Source organism: Limanda limanda, chromosome 10 (assembly GCF_963576545.1).
Source record: "Limanda limanda chromosome 10, fLimLim1.1, whole genome shotgun sequence".
In the NCBI taxonomy this organism is placed as follows: domain Eukaryota; kingdom Metazoa; phylum Chordata; class Actinopteri; order Pleuronectiformes; family Pleuronectidae; genus Limanda; species Limanda limanda.
This window is the reverse complement of record NC_083645.1, coordinates 20498023-20518513: the sequence shown is the minus strand read 5'-3', so window position 1 is coordinate 20518513 and position 20491 is coordinate 20498023. Positions and strand designations below refer to the sequence as shown.

The following is a 20491-nucleotide window of genomic DNA, read 5'->3' as shown; positions in this document are numbered from 1 at the left end:
TTCTATTTACTTAACATTTCAGTGATATTTATTAGGTCTGTTCTCAGATGTTCTGTTGGTTAAACAACTCCTTTAAAGAGACTTCACCAGAACAGCTCCGTTCTGGCTCCAGCTCTCAGTCAGTGAAGTTTCACTCTAATTAAGTTCTGACACTAATGAATCTCTTACAGCTGTTATCTCACTCCACTCCGTCTTGTTAGCCGAGAGCTATGGCAACATTTAGGTGGCAGCCTTTCTTTAGCCGACTGTTACTTGTTTTAATGACAGAAATCACTAGCAGGGTTTTAATGATAAATCTGTAATGGCCCAAATGAAAAAGGTTAACGGGTTCTCTGCAGAATTGTTTGAGTGACCAGGAGTAAACTGTTTAGTCCTTAAAGTGAAGCAACTCGGCTGTGGAAAAATAATTGGATTGTTTTTCCGTTACTAGATTTGGATTTGATTAAACGTATTGAGCTTTTCTTCCTCGACCTCAGCACAGCAGAGGAAACATTCACACAGAAAAATAAATACATCAGTCGCACTCACACAGCATCATAATTATCCCTAATTATAGATTTGGTAGTGGTGAATCCAAAATACCTCAAGAATCTATAATGTTTCAAGTTAAACTTTGGCAGTTTCTGACTCTTCTGGCCTGAAATGCCCCGGCTATATTTGTCTGGCTGTATCAGGCTAGTTTTGTGATTTCCCCTGATAATGGGACATATTAAAACTAGATCCCTCGTCTTGACACCTGAAGCCAAACACCCGCCTCCCTCCTCAGACACCCTCACTCTCTACTCTGTCTGGCAAACCGCAGCTATTGCATCCCCATCTTTCCGAGGAGGAATCACGATTTGCTTCTCAAAATGCCAACGTTCAATGTCATCTCCTAAAAGATTGATGGGCTTTTTTCTGGCGAACGCCCCAGACAGGACGTCATTCAGGAAAAATGGCAGATGTCTCTACAGTTACAGTCGCTGACCAAACAGAAGACACATTCCAATTCTGGCGTCAGACTTCAGGCTTTTCTTAACTTACTCATTATGTGGAAGAATTAATTTTTTATCTGCAAAAACTTTATCTCTACACTTCCACGAGGTTGCCCCAAGAAATTTCTGTTCTCTTTAACAACCCTTCTATGTGCTCATCAATACCCTTACTCATTCTCACACAAAGAATAGAGAGTGACTGTCTCCTCTCATGCCTTTTAAGTTTCCTTCTAGTGTGTGTGTGTGTGTGCGTTTGCGGCCGTGTGCGTACTCCCCCGCTTGTCTCACTGTGTGCGTCTGAGTTTGCATCTGTTCCCACGACGACTCTCCACCACACACATCAAGCAGCCCACAGAGTTTTGTCAATATCATTGGCTAGACTCCTCAACAACAAGCCTCGGTCGTCTCTGCTTATCTGGTGGCTCCAAACACAGCTCCATTGTGTGTAATGATAATGAATATCTCCGTGATGGACCTTAATGCATCCTGACATCGGCGCAGAGCTTCGTGAACAGTCTACTTATCGATGCGAGTCACTGTGTCGGTTTGTCGGCAGCAGCGCGTACAGTGTGCGTTTCTCCTCCCGTCACCTCAGGATTTCAATTGAGTGATGATCCTGAGCGCTCACGAGTGGTGGGAGACAGATTACACTCAGTCAGGTGGCCGCTGGGCTGTCCACATGAATTTACTCACACTGCGATTCTCTGATTGCAGCGGAGTGAGCGATCTGAGTCTGAGTTAAATAACTTAGGACCTAGTGGAGAGAGAAAGAATCTTACACATATTTTATAACAACATATTTACACTGTATATGTGTGTAGTAGAAATCAGGAAGGAGAGAAAATTACCTTTATGGTGTATTTCAGTCAGATTGTATTGACTTTGTTAGCATAAAATAACTAATTAGCTCAAAGGCTTTTCCATTTGCTTCTGTTGGTTGACATTAATGATAATAAAACTTTGTAATTATACTGTGTAATTAAATGTAAACTTGTTTAGACAGTTTAACACATGGTGAACTTCAATAATAAGTTAAATCAATGTGGAAGAGATTATTATTCACATACATTCAATTATTTGTAGGTGTCCATAGATATAAACACAATAATATAATTGAAATAAACAATGTGCTTTAACAGCAAATCGTAAAGCAAAAATTTTTTGTCCCAATATTTCTCCAGGTGCGAAACCGAGTGGCACAAAAACCCAAAACAAGATACCGACAAAAATAACCTTTCTTCTATAGCTGCAGCCATTAAAGAAATGCATTTCCCTGCGTTAAACACTAGAGGGCGGAGTCCATTTATGAAACAGAATTACGGAAACGAAACAAAACTACAAACTGACTCATAGCATTAACTTCCAACTTTTCATTACGGGCGTATCAAAACATTTTCTATTTAAATGAATAGATGGTTTGCAGCGTGCAGACGTTGTTCACTTTCACTTGAGAGCATTTTAAATGATGAGTCACTTTTATTAAACACACTCATACAGTTAAAACACTTCAGACTTTATAAGCCCTCATCTGAGTGGAGGCAACTTGTGACCAACAGGATAACGTGAGAGTTCCTTGCTTCTCTGTGCAGAGTCCTTGCAATAGGGCCGACCAGTCAACAGCTTATTTTATTGGAGGCCATTATTTTTGATGGCTCACACTCACAGGGAGTTTACAGTAGCTGGAGTTTTAAGAGCAGACATTCAGCTCCGTCCACATTAGATTCAGATCACCTGACTGCGCCAGAGGTGAAACTGAAGAAGCCTCTTGGATCAGAGGTCAAATGTATCTACAACTAAGGCCACCTGCCATCGCTTAAACCTTCCCTGAATACCCGTGACCTGGATGACTACGAATCTTCAGAGAGTGGATGTTAATATTTTCCTTTTCAAGAGCAGAATAAAGCACATTTCTATTTCCTGGAAGAGAATAAAGCCAGAACGATCCTTTATAGTCTGATCTCCAGATCTGATCCTTTGTCCACTTCTCCAGAGCGTTGAGACGGTTCTTAATCCAGATTGTAAAGTTCTCCCCAGTAGCTGGTAGTTTAGGAAACTAACACTTCTACTGCTCAGACTCAGTGATTGACTGCTCTATGTCTGACAATATTCCCCACTGGTGGGCACTTATATTAATTAGATGATTTTAATAGGGACCCAAACCAGATCCCTGGAGGACCGGACTGAATTTAAGAAGGATTTTAATTGAATGGAACAGTCCATCGGCAGTCTGCACTTTTGTCCTAAAATCAAAGATAAAATGGCAACATGGCGTCTTCGCACCTTATCTGACTGATAAAGTTCAACGTTCCCTGAAGAGCAAACCACCAGAGCTCTGAGGTTTGAAGAGAGTGTCTCTGGTTCGGTTTCTTTGTGATCAAACAAAAGCTACAACACTAATTACTCCATCTCGTGATTGGAACTGTCTGTACTGTCTATCGTGGACTGTCGATCATAATAATTATTGTGACACATTTACAGTCTCTTATTACCAGTGGCACATTTCTCTGTGAGCTCTTATTTCCACTAGAGAACAGGAATAACAGACAGTTTTAATGACCGTGGATGTTTTTCTGTTTGTGCAGATCAACCCCAGCGAGGTGGAGGCTCTTCTGTCTCGGCTGCCCTGCACCTTCAGGCAGGAGCTGACGGGGGTCGGGGCCAGTCTGGAGAAACGCTGGAGCTTCTGCGGCTTCCAAGGCATCAAGAGCACATAGACGCTGCCGGTGACACTTCTGGGACGCGGAGCAGACGACGAGACTCTGGCGAGATGTGAAGGAAACAATATACAGCCCCCAGATATCAAATCTGTGGACTGGTCCTGTTTGTACACGGACACATCGGACTGAGCGCAGGTCTCAGATCGGACAGGAATGTTGCGTGAGCACTTCAGGGACGAGGCGAAGGCGGACGAGACTTATAAACACACCATTTCCATGGCGACGGGAGTGTTGACATCCAATCATAGCGACAAAGACTTCATGAGGTTGAACTTTACGTTTCCCTAAGTGGAAATCATGTTTAGACCTAGCGACTCACCGGGAGTTGCAGAAGAGCAGCGAGTGCTACAGTAACTGGAGGATTCTGTAGCCCTCACCCACATGGGCGGGGCCTTGTGCTCTCCTGGCCTGTGATTGGCTCTGTGTGGTGTCAGCGGGGGACTGGGACCACAGGGCTAACCGGGGGGCGGGTCATCCGGGTCAAACTCAACACTTGAAACCTCCGAACCCTTCGGCCGAGATTCCCTCTCCTCTTTTCGCTGTTGCTGGTTTGTATCATAGATCATAAAATTGATATATTTCTTCATTTCCTGTAAAGGCTGTTAACAGTTGCATAGGATCATTTGTTGTAATACACTGTAAATGCTTGGATGATATTTTTGATTATAAAATAATGTTTGAATATATACGATAGTTGGGAGTTTATTTTTACCGACGTCAACGTGTTTTTAAGTGTCTGTTTTCAGCAGGATTCCTAAAAACTACTGGTGGGGGGGATGAGACATGGACCAGGAACTTTGTATCACTTTTTTGAACATTGCAAGAACATTTTTTCACATTTTAAACAAATTTCCCAACCGAATAATTCATGAATCTTGAAGAGAAAACACTTAGCGAGCTGATGAATTGAAGAGGACCTCTCTCTTTCTAGGTTTGTGCCCATTCTTTTTTTGTTCCTACACTTGTTGCATTCAAGGCCGGTTTTTAAAACCTTAAATAAGTGCATTTGTGTTTCTGAATACACAATCGGGCGTGGCTCTCAGTTCTCCGGCTGCAGACGAAGCACAGCCACATCGCACTTCACTGGAATAACACACCTGAGGGATCATGTTAATGACGTGTAATTGGCGAGGCAGTTTGTGTGTGTGTATCGCAAACTGTTTGTGTGTGTGTGTGTGTTTGTGTGCTGCTTGCCTGGATCCATATATTACCAGGTTATACAACACTCTCCATCGGGGCCTTTTCTTCTTCACCTTCTCCAGATAGCGAGCTGCCAGGATTTGAGGTTCCTCCCGAAAGCCCAGTCAAGCGTTGTTAATGCTCCTCCGCTGGGCTGCTGGGAGGCGGAGCTCTTCCCCTGTTGCTCTGGGAAACAAAGGTTTATTATTACACATGATTTGCTCTCATTGGCCTCCTCCGTCTCCTCCGGGCATCGCATTTGAAATATTAGCGTTCACGCACTTGTCAGCAAACTCGTCCTTGTACCTGAATTAATAATATGGAAGGAGTTTGTTTTGCCTACAAGCTCCTACAAGGCTTTTCCTGCGTCCGCATGGATCCATTATTAATACAGTGGTTTGAGAGGGAAGGAGGTTTCATGGATGAAAAGTAAACTATCTGTGGTTTGCATGTTAAATACAGAACAAAACCTCCAGCCCACTTAGTCGGTAGGTGCTGGTCCAGCGGGATCAGGAGAAAGAGGGAATGCTGCTGCTGCTGCATTATTTTCATAGGTGGTCACAGCAGCACAGATGGATTCTGCCTCTCATCTTCTTCATGGTGTTTTGATGATGAGGATGTTTCTGATGGAGGAGAAACTGCAAATCCTTCAGCCTCCTGCCGACCTGATGATGCACTCGGGATCGAGAGAGATGTTGTGTGGAGTCGTGCATCACCACATATCCTCCATCTCAGGGCAACATCCCTGGTGTCCTCCTCCTCTCCTCCTCCTCCTCTCTTCCTCTCTCCTCTTCTCTCATCCTCTCTCTTCCTCTCTCCTCTTCCTCTCTCCTCCTCCTCTAATTCTCTCTCCTCCTCCTCCTCCTCCTCCTCTCTTCCTCTCTCCTCCTCTCACCTCCTCTGTCTTCCTCTCTCCTCTTCCTCTCTCCTCCTCCTCTAATTCTCTCTCCTCCTCCTCCTCCTCCTCTCTTCCTCTCTCCTCTGCTCTCTTCCTCTTCCTCTCTCCTCTCTTCCTCTCACCTCATCTCTCTTCCTCTGTCCTCCTCGTTTCTTCCTCTCTCCTCTTCTCTCATCCTCTCTCTTCCTCTCACCTCCTCTCTCTTCATCTCTCTTCCTCTCTCCTCCTCTCACCTCCTCTGTCTTCCTCTCTCCTCCTCCTCTCATCCTTTCTCCTCCTCCTCCTCCTCTCTTCCTCTCTCCTCTGCTCTCTTCCTCTTCCTCTCTCCTCTTCCTCTGTCCTCCTCTCTTCCTCTCTCCTCTGCTCTCTTCCTCTCTCCTCCTCTGTCACTCTCTTTCTCAGCCTGTCATAAACAAAACACTAATACGCATTCTTATTCTTTCAGAAGCTTTCTGTCTTTCTGCATTTCCTCCCATCTGAGTTGTCATTTCTACGCACTGATGGACCGAAGGCTCTCGCAAATGATCCCTTTCACAGCTGTGTGTGTGTGTGTGTGTGTGTGTGTGTGTGTGTGTGTGTGTGTGTGTGTGTGTGTGTGTGTGTGTGTGTGTGTGTGTGTGTGTGTGTGTGTGTGTGTGTGTGTGTGTGTGTGTGTGTGTGTGTGTGTGTGTGTGTGTGTGTGTGTGTGTGTGTGTGTGTGTGTGTGTGTGTGTGTGTGTGTGTGTGATGCCTCTCGCACGAGGAGGTAAACACAGACTAATTAAATCCACCAGCGGTCCCTGGTGAGCGCCGGTCTCCATTCGCTGTCTTTTGATCGCTGGGACACAGAGAGGAGCCTTCTCATTAATTCAATTCAAGGTGTATGCAAGTAAAAGCTTTTCAAGGGAGGGGTTCTCCTCACCAGCGCTCACGATGCCGGAGGACAACACCCGACTTCTGAAGTCTCTGGGAGCGAGAGGGGTTTGAATTTGTCTCGGGCGTCGACTGATGTTCCCACTCGGGCAGAATGTTAAACTTGAGGTCATTAGTGTCATTCTGGCAGGATTCGTCCCAATGACTTCCTGAATCCACTCTTGCGGAGTCGCGTCACGTCTCAGATTGGTATAATTGGACGTGAGGAGATAAGCAGGTTCTTTAGAGGGTGATATCATGATTCCCGAGATACCTTTAATTACCTTTTGCTCTCATGTTGTTTCGTGCAGGCATCCTCACCTACTTCATTATGATGAAGGCCTCCCTCGAGCAGGCAGGTGAGAGCCTCCTGTCTGTGTGAGCAGGTCCAGAGTGAGATAAAGCAACCGCAAAGAAAGGGGGATTAGAAAAACAGAAAGGTGCTTCATGTCCAATCCCGGTCAGGGAGACGCAGGTTCGCAGGTTGAGGAGTTCACAGTTGTTTTGGCTTCCATCACATAAATCACCACACAACTCAATTTGAACCGGATTTATCAGTGGATCAGAGAGAAAGAGCGTTGACAGGAGGTGATTCAACAGCTCCTCCTATTGAGCGCACCGGCAGCTACACCCACCCACTGTAATTATTCAGCCAGTGGGCCAGCGCCAGGGGGGGGGTGATTTGCATTGACAGGAGGTTCACGGCCACAGAACTGGGGGGGGGGGGGTGGGGGGTTCTCTCTTAATAAAAAGCTGCATGGCCCTCGTTAATTTATCTGTGCATAAAAGCTCCTGCACTGGAGTGTGTTCCCAGGTCCCGGTGCTGCAGCTCCAGAGACGCTCGCCTGCAGGCAACTGGAATCACATCTTACAAAACCAGAACTGCTCGAACCAAACCCATTTCTTAATTTATTTCTTTTCGGATGATTGGCAGGTCGAAAATCCTGCTTGACACAATGTTTCTGTTTTGTTTTGATTGTTTCAGATTGCTCGGAGAGTTGCGTTCACGTTTAGCCTGAATGAATGTCAAGTGTTGGAATAATTGCTTTATACGTCGGCTCTCTAGGGCGTTTGGGCACAGGGTATCAAGATGAAGATATCGGTGGAGGATGACATCGATGCCTCTCATCGTTTCCACCCCAATTTCTCTCTTCTCTGTTTCTCCTCTATCACACGAAGAACATCTTACAACGTAGGAAAGAGTTGAAAGCACAGCAGTAAATGCCCATCAGCTACTTGCACCCTAAGTAAGCTCCTCCACATCAATACCCAGACCCCTCAGGTAGAAGAATCTCTCTCTCTTTCTCTCTGTACTTTAAAAACTTGGATCATTACTTTCTTCTAAAACTAATAGTTGTTTAATTTTGCTCTCTGGTGAGAAAACGTCTCGGCCAAAGCTCGTCCTGCGGTTGGGTCCGGCCGTGGCATTTGTGGCCCATTAGCCTGTGGAGGCAGCGGGTCTGATCAGTGGGTCGGATCTGAAATGCCAGCGCAGGGCGGCTCGAGCCAGGTAAGATAGTGAAATTCTCTCCTAATGAGCGATGGCCACTGTTGATGCTGGTATGAATCGAGTGACCTTTACCGAAGATGAATTGCTTGGTACCAACAGCAATTACCTGCACAGTGGAAACTTGTATTGGAAAAGTTTATTTTTACAATTGAGAAGTGGACTGTTGGTCCAAGTTCTCTGACCTCCACACTTTTGACCTAAGACAATAATTTATAATGTATTGAGTGACTGTTTGGATTTTCATTCCAAGTTCTTGTTTAACTACAAACACCTGAAGCCCTCTCACTTTAAGAGGTGGACATAAGTACATTGTGCTTGCGCCTGAGGGGACAGAACTCTCCTGCTAACAAAACCAGGGCTGTGGCATTGAAATAAATATGTACTGGGATGTATACTGGAGCCGGACTCTGGAGCCGGAGGCTGCTGTCCATGTCACTGGCTATCTCGGACATTGATGGCCTTTCACCCACTCAGCGACAAACTGGACAAGCACCGGTGTTGGAATAATTGTACATAAGTTATCATGAACTGAATTTAACCCTGCGTTGGAGTAGTTATGCATCATTGTTTAGAACATGTATCATTTAAACTTCTGGGCTCTGTGGCGACAGTCTTACGCCAGAGTTAGCCTGACTAACCACTGCTGTGCTTCGCCTGAAAGCTGTTTTTGAGGAACTGTCTGATATGGTTGTGAAACCATAGACGTTGTTTTTGCCATGTGCAGAAGGTGGTATTGCCAAAGAAGGTAAAACCCTGAAGACAAAGGAGGTATCGAGAAATTAGAAAAGCCCACGAATGATGTGTTGTAATTAGGGTTGCAAAATTCCGGGAATTTTCAAAGTTGGAAACTTTCCATGGGAATTAACGGGAATTAACGGGAATATACGGGAATATACGGGAATAAACTGGAAATGTTGTGGGTAATTATACTAACTGTGTTTACCTTGTCATATACAGACATAAATATAAACATTTTGTTTTGTCATCGCTTCTGCATCTTTGTGTCATTCTTAACATAGGTCTTTGCACAGTATTTGCAAATGTACACAGCCTTTCCTTCTACATTGGATGGGGTGAAATGTCCCCACACATGAGATATACAGTTATTTTGATGGAAGAATGCACAGTTGAGGGTTGAAATTCAACGTGCAGCGTGTGCTGCATTCCAAACATCTTTAAAATAGAGTTTTGAATGATGTTTTTATTGCTCAGCGTATAATTTGCGTAGTTTTTTTTCTCTCAAAATTCCCAAAATTCCCGGGCTTAACTTCCCATGGAAACTTTCCGCCCCTTTGCAACACTAGTTGTAATACTGAGCTATGTGAATAAAAACCCTGCATTAAGGAAGTACCGTTGAAGTTGGCTGAGACCTTTCTCAGAGGTATGGACTTACCCTTGCAAGTGAAAAGTAAGTACTTGTTTATGTGTGGTGTTTGATTCGGTGAGTTCTTACAGCATTTGTTATATGTCTGGGTGAAATTCCCTCAACAACCGGAAAACATTTTGCAAGAGGCTTTTTACACCAAGAAGAACAACAGAGAGCTACAGGAAGTCGTGTCTGCCTGTGGTCATCACAACTCCTTCCTCTGACCTTCAAACTCTTTGAATCAATAGACTGCCCCTGGATATAAACCATCATTTATTAGAAGCTATCTGCAAGAACCTATTGTGGTTTATATACATATATATAGTGTAGTGTAACATACACAAAATGCTAATATTTGTACTTACTTCTTAGATTTGACACTTTTCATATATGTTTTATTCTTCTATTTACTACAAGTCTTGGTCTTTGTATCCCATAGACTGTATATTGTCATTTTTGTATATTCTTTAAAGCAATTGTTACAAAACCCAATCTACCCTCAATATCAATAAAGTATTCTTCAAGTATAACGTGGTAACTGGAGGTAGAGCGGGTGATCCACAAACCTGAAGGACGGTGGTTTGATCCTGTCTGTATTCTCATGTGTCCTTGGGAAAGAACCTGTGCTGACAGTGAGTGTAGAGCAGTACTTTGTGAATATGAATGAAGCATTTACTGTAAAATGCTTTGAGTGGTCTCTAAGACATTTATTCTGAAAAGAAAACCCATCACGCACACATTCATCCAGCTTCTATTCATCTCAACGCTGTACTTAAACTCCAGTGTTGTGTCTGTTGCGGTCCTTGAATGACGGGCGTTGCCCCCCCGGCCAATTACGGCTAGAGATTGTTAAATATTAACCAAAAGAAAAACAAGTAGTCTGATTTGACAGATTTACAACACGCAGTTTATTGTGCTAATGGGGTCAAATGATCATTTACCTGAAGGAAGAATAGAAATACTGCTTCTGATGAGTTCTTCCTGGAATTACATCTTCAACTCAGGATGGAAGGAGGAGAATATCTGCTGAGGACCTGGACCCTGAGTCACACTGAGGATCAACAAGGGGGTGACACGACTGCTTGTGTCAAACTGATATCTCATTGGTTGATGTTTACAACCCCAATCTGCTCTGTGGCGACGAGGAAAACATCCACACGCACATGTACTGAATTTAATCTTTAGCTAATGTTTATTTCACACTATTTATCTGTGTTATAATCACATTATCTTTGTGTTTGCCAGTTGCACTGAAGATTTTGTCATTAGGCAAATTACTTCTCACAGCCCCTCCAGTCAGGGGCGGCTGCTTAACTTCTATATAAACATCCTCTGAGCAAATGCCTGTACAGTAGCTTATTGGCTTGTGTTTAAAGTGTGGGCGTGACTCGCCGAGGAGAGGAAGGATCCATTTAACTCACAATCATCATCTGACTGACTCTAAAAAGATTAGAGGGGAGATTAGCGAGGAAATTCACATCATGTTTCTCTGAACTTGTTATTGATTAAACGTGAAAAGGCTCCGGCTGCAATCAACCAATGAATCAGCCGTTCTGGAAAAATAAAGAAAAACAACCACAGTTGACATGCAGCTCTAGAGTTTGTCATTTAAGGAAACAAGTGTCAACAAGACTCAGTTGGCAGTTTAATAGGTACATGAAGCTAAATCTAATACAACAGTCCTGCAATAAATCCTCTTTCAAGGCAAAAAAGTTCAGTTTCTATTTGATTGTGTTGATTTTACTCATCTGTAGGATAAATATTACACCATATACCAAATACACATTAATGGGGTGGACAAAATAATAGAAGCAATTGTGATTAAAACACAATATGGCTCAAAACAGCACCTCAAGTTATCCTAAAGTTGAACAAACCCCTGAAATCAAAGACAAAATTATTAACCCTTTGATACACAAGCTATACAAACCGGTTCTAATGCACAACATGGGTCAACAATTACCCATAATTATTACCTGTGTTATTCCATGCATGTGTTTCTTTGCCATGCTCTATTATAGCTCATCCCTCCTTCTTCATTTAGTAGACGGCCCCTTTGATGACATAGGAGAGGAGTTTTCTCTTTCATCAAAGGAGCCGTCTCCATTTAGGAGAGCTGGGTTCCTAGACACACCCACAGCTCCAGCTTGATCCTGGGGAACAAAGTCTAGGTCTTCAGCATCAGAGATTAAGATTTCATCTTCCCAATCCTTTTCTTCATACAGCATCTTTATGATCATGTCAACTGTAAGTCTGATATGAATGTGACCAGCCATACTTACAGTCTGGATAAGGAAAATCAAAGCATATTTTCAAATGTACATCAATCGATTTTACTCATCTGTAGGATATATATTACATCATATACCAGATGGGGTGGACAAAATAATAGAAGCAACTGTCATTAAAACACAATATCGTTCAGAAGAGGACAATCTCACATAAAGTAATCATAAAGTTAAACAAGCACCTAAAACAAAGACAAGAATTACTCATGAAAGATGATTTATTGCAGCACTGTTTGTACTGAATTAGTTTAAACTCATAAAACCAACTGATTTCAATCTCTGTGTCTCTTTATTATGGAAAACCATCAGTCCACATGTCCCTCTTTATTATCATACACTAGTTGTGTAGCTAACTGAGCAGCTACCATCACGCGCACACACACATTAAGAATAGGGAATTTATTCTGTTAGCATTAATATAATAATCTCCAGTATCTCTATTCTTTTTTAAAAAACACTATGAAAGATTATCAGGCAGAAAACCTTTCTGTCCAATCTATTGCGCAATCTAACCTCCTTCTTTACAGTCTGTGGTACTAACACGTTTTATGAACTTCTGTTATCAGTATTTAGCGGAATTCAGTGTTTATGAGCCACAGGATCTGATAATGGTGATTAGCACTGAAGATATGAGGGGAGTTTTCTGAAGGTCTGAATCAGGACGTACTCTCACATTATATTACTAGGCATTTTGCAGTAAGATAGTGACTTGGCACCTGATCAGGAGGTTTCAGACCAAGTTGTCATTGCAGTATCCTCCACTTTGAATTTAAAGGGTTCTCACAAAATTGTTGTTGCTGTGCATCAGCCGTTCACTTAAACTGCTGCAAATGGAAATGTCATAGCTCGTTGCATTAATACCAGCATCACATTGCACATCAAGCATAAGCTGAACACACCCTTTTAATACAGTCTGAATTATTCTCGGGCCTTGTGGACATATCTGCGGCACTTTTACTGTAAATCTCCTTCATATCATCACCAGTGGTTCCTGCTCATGTTAATCATCATTTATATAAAGAAGCTTTTAAGTCCATGGTAAGCAATATAATATGCTTCCCAGGAATTGCGAGTATAGGCTTTATAACTGCACTTACCCTGGATGAACAGTGAAGCTGATTGCGTCAGTGTCATTAAAACGGTCTCAGTCCTCGGTTAATGTGGTTTGATTCCTCGCTGCAAAGCTTGATCGAGATCCCAAGGATAAATTCTGGCAAAATCAACAGGGACGGCTCTCGAGCTTCCACTCAGTGCCTGACTAACCCCTTATTAAAGCTGATGGATTGTCAACCTGTTAGATCTGTTCCCCAAAGTCACCGTTTGTAGTTTCTCCGGGAAAAACCGCAGCATCTTCAGGAGGAAGCGTGAAGATCTCAGAACCTGTGAAACAAGCTCTGTGCACTGTTCACGGCTCAGATGGTAGGCTGATTGCTGGGAGGCAGCTGCAGGGACATTCCTAGTTTTTCAGATTAAACGTGGTGAAAACTTCAGGAAGTAACTCACGAGGAGTAATTATTATTTGATTTGTCACCGACAATTTTAATGATGTCAAAAACTTCCAAATATGCGCTTCTTCTGTCTTCTGGAACTTTGACGTTTTTTATGGCATTTTATGAAAAAACTTTGAGTAATCCTGATTAGCTGCCGTCCTATTTGGAGCCAGCATCACTTTATCGAAGCCTTCAGTTTGCTGTGTTTGGTTTGTCTTGTGTCTCTTGAAACTTGACACCAAAGATTCTTTCTCTTGTGAAGTTCCAACATTTCAAATTTCCTCCAATTTGCCAAATTTTAAAAAGCTACAGATTTGATTTAACTAGAGTTTACATTGCAGAAAAGTAGAAATCGAAAACAGACATAGGTATTTTGAAATGAAATTGAATCTAACGCAACCACACTTCACAACAAAACAAGAAAATTGTATTTGGATTTGGGGAACAAGACCCTCTGATCGCGAACAGACTGAACTTTCTTTTTGGATGGGGACGTCTCCGCCTGTTTTAGATGTTAAAGTGCTCGGGTCACTTTTTACAAGTTTTTCCCATCACACTGAGAACTATTGGAGTTCCATCATAAAGCTTTCTGACATTTATGCCAAGTGTCTCCACCTTTAACTCAATAACTCTGCTTTACGTCAATTTCCCTGCACAGCCAAACCCTGCAGCACTGGCACCACTCCCCTCTGTTGCATTATGTAAATAACCAGAAACCAGCACTGCAATAAATGCCAAGTAATTAAAATGTGCAGCGCTACCGACTGATTTATGAATATGAATGGAATTTGACAAACTCTCCACAAAGAAAAAACAGGCTGCGCTCTTCATTTATCTGCTGGAACATTAAAGGTATCATCACGAGAGAATGGGTTTGCAGAGAACATACTGGTAACAAAGATATGATGTATTCTGCTACTGGCAGATGTCTGTTTTGCCCAGTATTGTGGATAATGTCTGTGTAATGGAGAAGTGAAGTAATATCAGCTGCAGCTACGTTTTGGTTTCATGGAGGAAAATGTCCTCTGCTGTCCTCTCCTGCATTAGTGATAAATCAGGTGCTTCTGGTGAGACCAACTGATTAGGGTCCTGCTTGTAGGCCCAGCTTTTTACACCTGTATTCAACAATCTCTACCGTACGAGAGGCAGAGAAATCAATGCACTTCGGACAGTAGCCTCCACAGGCCGTAAATAATGGACATTTCTTCCCTCCAGCAAAGTTCAGTGCACGGTGAAGGGACCGTAGGATGATGTTGTGTGAGGACTGTGCAGAAGTGAACATTGGAAAATCTGAAATGTAGCTGTAGAGGATCCAAGCTGTCCACTTTGTGTAAACGTCAGGCATCTGGAACGTCTGAATGACAAATCGTTCCCAGCTCAGATCCATTCGCACACACACACACACACACACACACACACACACACACACACACACACACACACACACACACACACACACACACACACACACACACACACACACACACACACACACACACACACACACTCAGAATGTGTGTCTCAGTGACACCACAGCCCTTATTGTGCTCCGGACTCCACTATGGCTCGGCAGTTATCATAAATGTCCCAGGAGGTTGATAGCGAAGTGGAGATTCAGAGCATTGATTGCGGAGGTCCAGGAAACTTACCAGCTCAGTAAAGTGAGATCCTGTCGATGATTCTCTGCTCAGGCTCTTTCATGTGTTGCTTTTTTCTGTCTGTCAGCGATGCAGAGGAGGCTGCCAGTGAGATTACATCATTGTATTCAGTCACACAGATATTGCAAGAAAAATAGAGGAACCACCTAAAAGCAGCTGAAATCCTCATCTTTGTGGAAAACATGAGAACTATGGATCAACCGCTGGATACTTAACAATAAATTTAATAGCTTTATTTATACAGCACTTTTCAAAAAGTAACTTACAAAGTGCTTTACAAGGGCAGCAAAATAAATCAGAGCACACAAAAATAAATGAATCACAAATATTAATAGAGAGTATTCACTTAAAAGAAACGTAAACGTCCTGCTCCTCTCAAATTAAATCTTTGAGTCTTATGAATGCTGTGCAAACCTGTCTGAACAAGTGCCTGTCAAGCAGCAACCATTTGTTTTTGAATTGTTTTAATGGAATTGTCTTCAGCTTTAATTCATTAGAGACACTGGTTGAACACCCTGTCAGATTCCTTATTACTGTAGAGAAGGACACAAGCCTGAAGACAAATGATGTCCCCACATCCTTTGCTGATTTGTGGCCCAAGGAGACATTTAGCATTGTAGTGTTATGGCAGAATTTAATATGCATTTGTAAATTCAGGGCACCAGCTCCTATGGAGCTAATTTAGACAGTTTAATTAAATTAATTGGTCTCATATAAGAAGCCGTGACTGCCAATTTAATGGATCCCTGTGTGAGGAAACTTTTCTCCCTCGTGCACAATAATAACTTGGTCTCACTCGCTTTGCAACTTGTTCTCTGTCGTATGGAAACTGCCTTAAATCTGTTTTGTTTTAATGCAATTTATATCAAAACGCTGCTTTCCAATCTGTTTTAACTCAAGAACCTTGTTATTTTCTGCACTCCAGTTAGAATGTCCTTTTCACATAGTTTTGTTTTTGAAAAAGCAGCTATTTCTTATGCTGCCAAAACCACATATAAAAATGTTATGTTTTTATGGTGTTTTTCTGAATGCTCTGAATCTTTTGCAGGGCCAATTAGTTCAATCATTAAAGAGTAAATCCAGACCACAGCGATGCATCCATCAATAGTGGCTGTCAATGTTTGACTGTAGGTCTGTGATGTGGTTGTTAATAGTACAGTGTTCCAGATTCAGAGGATTAAATATTAATTTGCCTAAAACTCATGCTCAATATGACAACTTTTTTTTCACTGCTGCTGATCCAGAAACGTGATTTGGCCTTCGGCTCTGCTCCACAGTAATTTTCTAATCACTTCCCATCTCTTTTCGTTCTTGTTATGCAATAGTGTCTGAATTGGAGACGTGACTACAGTCCCTGACCCAGTGCGACAAGCTGGCAACACACGTGACAGTCTGCAGGAGCCAGTCAACGTGTCATTCTAATGTAAGGGGTAAATTACTCAAACAATTACTCTATGTACTAAATCCATTGACTCCATGTACATAGAATAAACCGGCCATGTTTTTAATTAAACTTAAACCATGGGCTGCTACACCTTACTTTGACATCAGCTGTCTCTCCAGTTGTAAGGCCTTTATTTTTCACAGCCATCACATAGGATGTTATCAGCATGTGAAGTGATTGTAATGATCCAGCCCAAACTATAAATCCATACAAATCAAGTTAAAACAAGAAAGTTCTCAGACTTATTCAGAAATGTGCACAAGTGGCTTCACAACAATTTTATTATATGTTTCAGGACAAAGAGAATTTGTATACAGCTCCTTCCTAATTGGCTTAAGGCTTCAGGGATACGCATGGCATTCTCCATGTTTGTATTCCGAGAACATCAGATTTATTATATCTTGTGGTTATTTCTTCCAAAGGAGATGCAATTTATTTGAGCTCTTCCCTCTGGCAGCTCATTTGTTACTTATGGCCACCAGCTCCATACTTTTTTTAATTTCCAGCAAGAGCGCTGTGAAAACTGCTTAGTTCAGGAGTTTGTTACAGTGAAATAAGTAATAAGCTCCTGGCAAAGTGGTGGCACCTATTCGCAGGTCTATGATTCTCTATGAATCTTAATAAAAGAGAAATAATGTTAAGAAAAAACCCCTCTGAAAGTGTTGCTAGGTAATTCATTCCATGCGACTCCTTTGGCCGTATCTCTTAACCCATCGCTTCTGTGTTCTTTTTAAATTTTCATAAAACATTACTCAGATCTAATTACATGTTTGACAGAATGTAAACTTCTGTCTGGCCTGCAATGATTTGGAACATTTTATGTGAGGTATCAGCGTGTGTTGCCCAAAACAATCGTTTATTTTAGCAAAACCGTGTGACATGAGGCTAACGTTCATATTCTTAAATTAAAGTAAAGAAACACAGAGCAGCTGTGTTTCTTTCTGTAGTGAACCGTGGGAGCGAGCTGTTGCTGCGACACAGATGTTCAATACGTTGGCATGATGCTTATTGATGATACAATTTTGCAGTAGAGCAGGTGCTCTATGTTTCTCTATTAGTCTTTATGTGGTGTGTATTTCATATAGGTGCGTACTGACAGAAACTGATTTATGTGCGCTCTCCTCGATAGAGAAATACATATATAACATCCATAACTATGTGTATCCTATTATATCATCTATTTTCCTATTGTTACCAATCACCAGTGTTGTTGATATAAAATCTATGTATCAATTTGACCATGACATTACTTTATATTTAAAGTTGAATTTAAATATATATATATATATGTAGAGAGAAATTGTAAATATCTGTAACAGTATGCAAAACATTATATTCTCTATTAGTCCTTTGTGAGGTGAGTACTAATATATAATGATTTATGTGTGCGATCTTCAATCAAAAAATACATATGTAACATCCATAATTATGTTGATTGTATTATAAAATCTGTTTTCCTATTATATGAATCTATTCATCATTTTGATTTTGGCATAATTACTTTATATTTAAACTTGAATTTACGTATATATATATACATTGTAAATATTGGTAACAGTAGGCAAATAGATGATATAATGCAGTTCACATAATAACAGCTGTTTGTATTGATGATATCACACATCCTTGCGATGTAAGATCCATAATTATGTTGATTGTATTATAAAATCTGTTTTCCTATTATATGAATCTATTTATCATTTTGATTTTGGCATAATTTCTTTATATTTAAACTTGAATTTACGTATATATATACATTGTAAATATTGGTAACAGTAGGCAAATAGATGATATAATGCACTACATATAATAACAGACGTTTGTATTGAAGATATCACACATCCTCTCGATATTTCACGTCATCGCAATGAAAACATGACAGATTAAAACCCAACAAGTCAAACGTTCGTGTTCTCAAACCGGAAAAACACTGGTTCCTCTTTATGTCCACGCTCGGCCTCCATTGGCCGCTTCGTTCCACCGACCAATCACGTCGAACCTCCCAACGCGGGCGGGGCCAATCACACTCGCCTCTCCCTCCGCCCCCTATTCCCCCAGCGTCCACTTCCGCGTCACGATCCTCGTTGCCACGGCGACCACCGCAGCTAAGTAAGCGATTGGCGGAGGTGGGCGTGACGTCAGAGTGATGTCGGGAATCCCTCTCCCTGTCGGACGCTGCTGCATACACGTGAGGCGTCAACTTCCCCCAGTCCGGAGGAGACTCGGTCCTCCGCGGGTCCGCTGTGGAGACACGTCCGGGTCCATGAGACAAGAGAGGAGACAGGAGACAGGAGACAACTCAGGAGACAGGAGACAGGAGACATGATGCTCCGCTGCGTCCTCATCTCCATCCCATAAACACACGACCCGAGGACGGAGGAGCTTCCGCTGCTGAACCGAGCGAGCCGCCGTCAATGTAAGTGTCAGAGGAAACTAAACACCAGTGTTACCCCGACACCCCGGAACTACAACGCACTGGCCGCTGGGAGTCTGTGTGTAGTTCATTACAACTCACTCACTGAGGGAATAGTTTATTTTTTTAAAAGTTGTACCTCACTGGACATGGTGACCTTGTGTGTCAGAAGTCGTGACCTTTTCAAAACAGGTGTGTTTACAGTTTACAGTTACTGTTTTTTAGAAACACTGATACTGTGTGTAAATGTGTAGAGTAAGAGTGAAAGTACAAGGCTGTGCAAATGATCAGATAGATAGATAGATAGATAGATAGATAGATAGATAGATAGATAGATAGATAGATAGATAGATAGATAGATAGATAGATAGATAGATAGATAGATAGATAGAGTACTTTATTCATCCCCGAAGGGAAATTAAGTCGTCATAGCAGCCGGTATATTTGAATACAATAAAATACAATACAATACAATAAAAAACAAAAAATATTGAGGTAGAAAGAATAAAAAATAGAAACACAAGATAAATAGGTAGATAAGGTGCAGTGGCAAGATGATGGTAATAGTACTGATGATATGATGGTAAAGTTATTGTTAGACAGTATATAAAAATAAAAAATAGTAAAGTATTATCATATATAATAAATGTATTGTAATATATGAAAACTTAACCGAGAACCAAAACCAAACATATTGTTCACAACAGTAATTTGGGCCTCACACTAAAAATCAAGTGTCTTTTATTTGTTTATCTTATAGAAAAACAAACACTGATTCACAACAAGGTCGACTAAACTAAAGGGGAACAACACAACTGTATTTTGGAAAAGAAGGGTATATAATTTGTTTATTTGTTTAGAAATGCATTTAAAAGAAGGTCGCTCTAAACAATAAAGGGGAAGAAACATGTGCGTCCTGAACCGAACTAACTTTACTGGTGAGGGTCACTCGTCTTTTTTTAGAAACACTGATACACGATAGATTGATAAATACTTTATTGATCCTAAAGGAAAGGTGTAGAGTAAGAGTGAAAGTACAAGGCTGTGCAAATGATCAGTAATATATTATAATGTATTGTAATATATGAAAACTTAACCGAGAACCAGAACCAAACATTGTGCACAACAGGGTCGACTATACAATCTCAGTATTTTGGGCCTCACACTAAATATTAAGTGTCTTTTATTTGTTTATCTTTAAGAAAAACAAACACCTATTCACAACAAGGTCGACTAAACTAAAGTGGAAACAACAAAACTGTATCTTTGGCCTTGGTTTTTATAAGTATTTGTTTATCTGTTTAGAAATGCATTTAAAAGAAGGTCGCTCTAAACAATAAAGGGGAAGAAACCGAACTAACTTTACTGGTGAGGGTCATTCGTCTGTTTTTAGAAACACTGATCAATGAAGGGGTGAACTTTAAAAAAACACATAAGAAACAAAGCATAAGTATCTTCGGCCTTGTGTCTCTAATCAGGGTCTTTTATTTGTTTACTGCACTCAACCGCTTTTTCTTTCCACATTTCCAGTTTTGTGTCTCTCTTGTGCACTGACAGTTTGTGTGTTTGATTTTCTTTTATCCTGCCGAGCCCTCTGCAAACACACTGTGTGCAATCAGCTGCCAACTGTCCTGCAGGTTACATGACCCGAAACCGGTTTAAC

General features: G+C 41.5%; 2 protein-coding genes across 2 annotated transcripts in view; both read left to right on the top strand.

Annotated features, from left to right (window-relative positions):
• enox2 (ecto-NOX disulfide-thiol exchanger 2) overlaps positions 1–4335 on the top strand; it is an 86062-nt gene extending 81727 nt beyond the window's left edge. Inside the window, exon 15 of the mRNA XM_061079189.1 lies at positions 3557–4335. Within this exon, the coding sequence (XP_060935172.1) occupies positions 3557–3688 (132 nt within the window). The 3' untranslated portion in view covers positions 3689–4335. The remainder of the gene's footprint in view (positions 1–3556) is intronic.
• Positions 3845–20491, top strand: part of wu:fb13g09 (ATP-binding cassette sub-family C member 5) — a 43050-nt gene continuing 26403 nt past the window's right edge. The window contains exons 1-4 of the mRNA XM_061079188.1: positions 3845–3957; positions 6811–6881; positions 6971–7018; positions 18684–18831. Coding sequence (XP_060935171.1) covers positions 3845–3957; positions 6811–6881; positions 6971–7018; positions 18684–18831 — 380 coding nt within the window. The remainder of the gene's footprint in view (positions 3958–6810; positions 6882–6970; positions 7019–18683; positions 18832–20491) is intronic.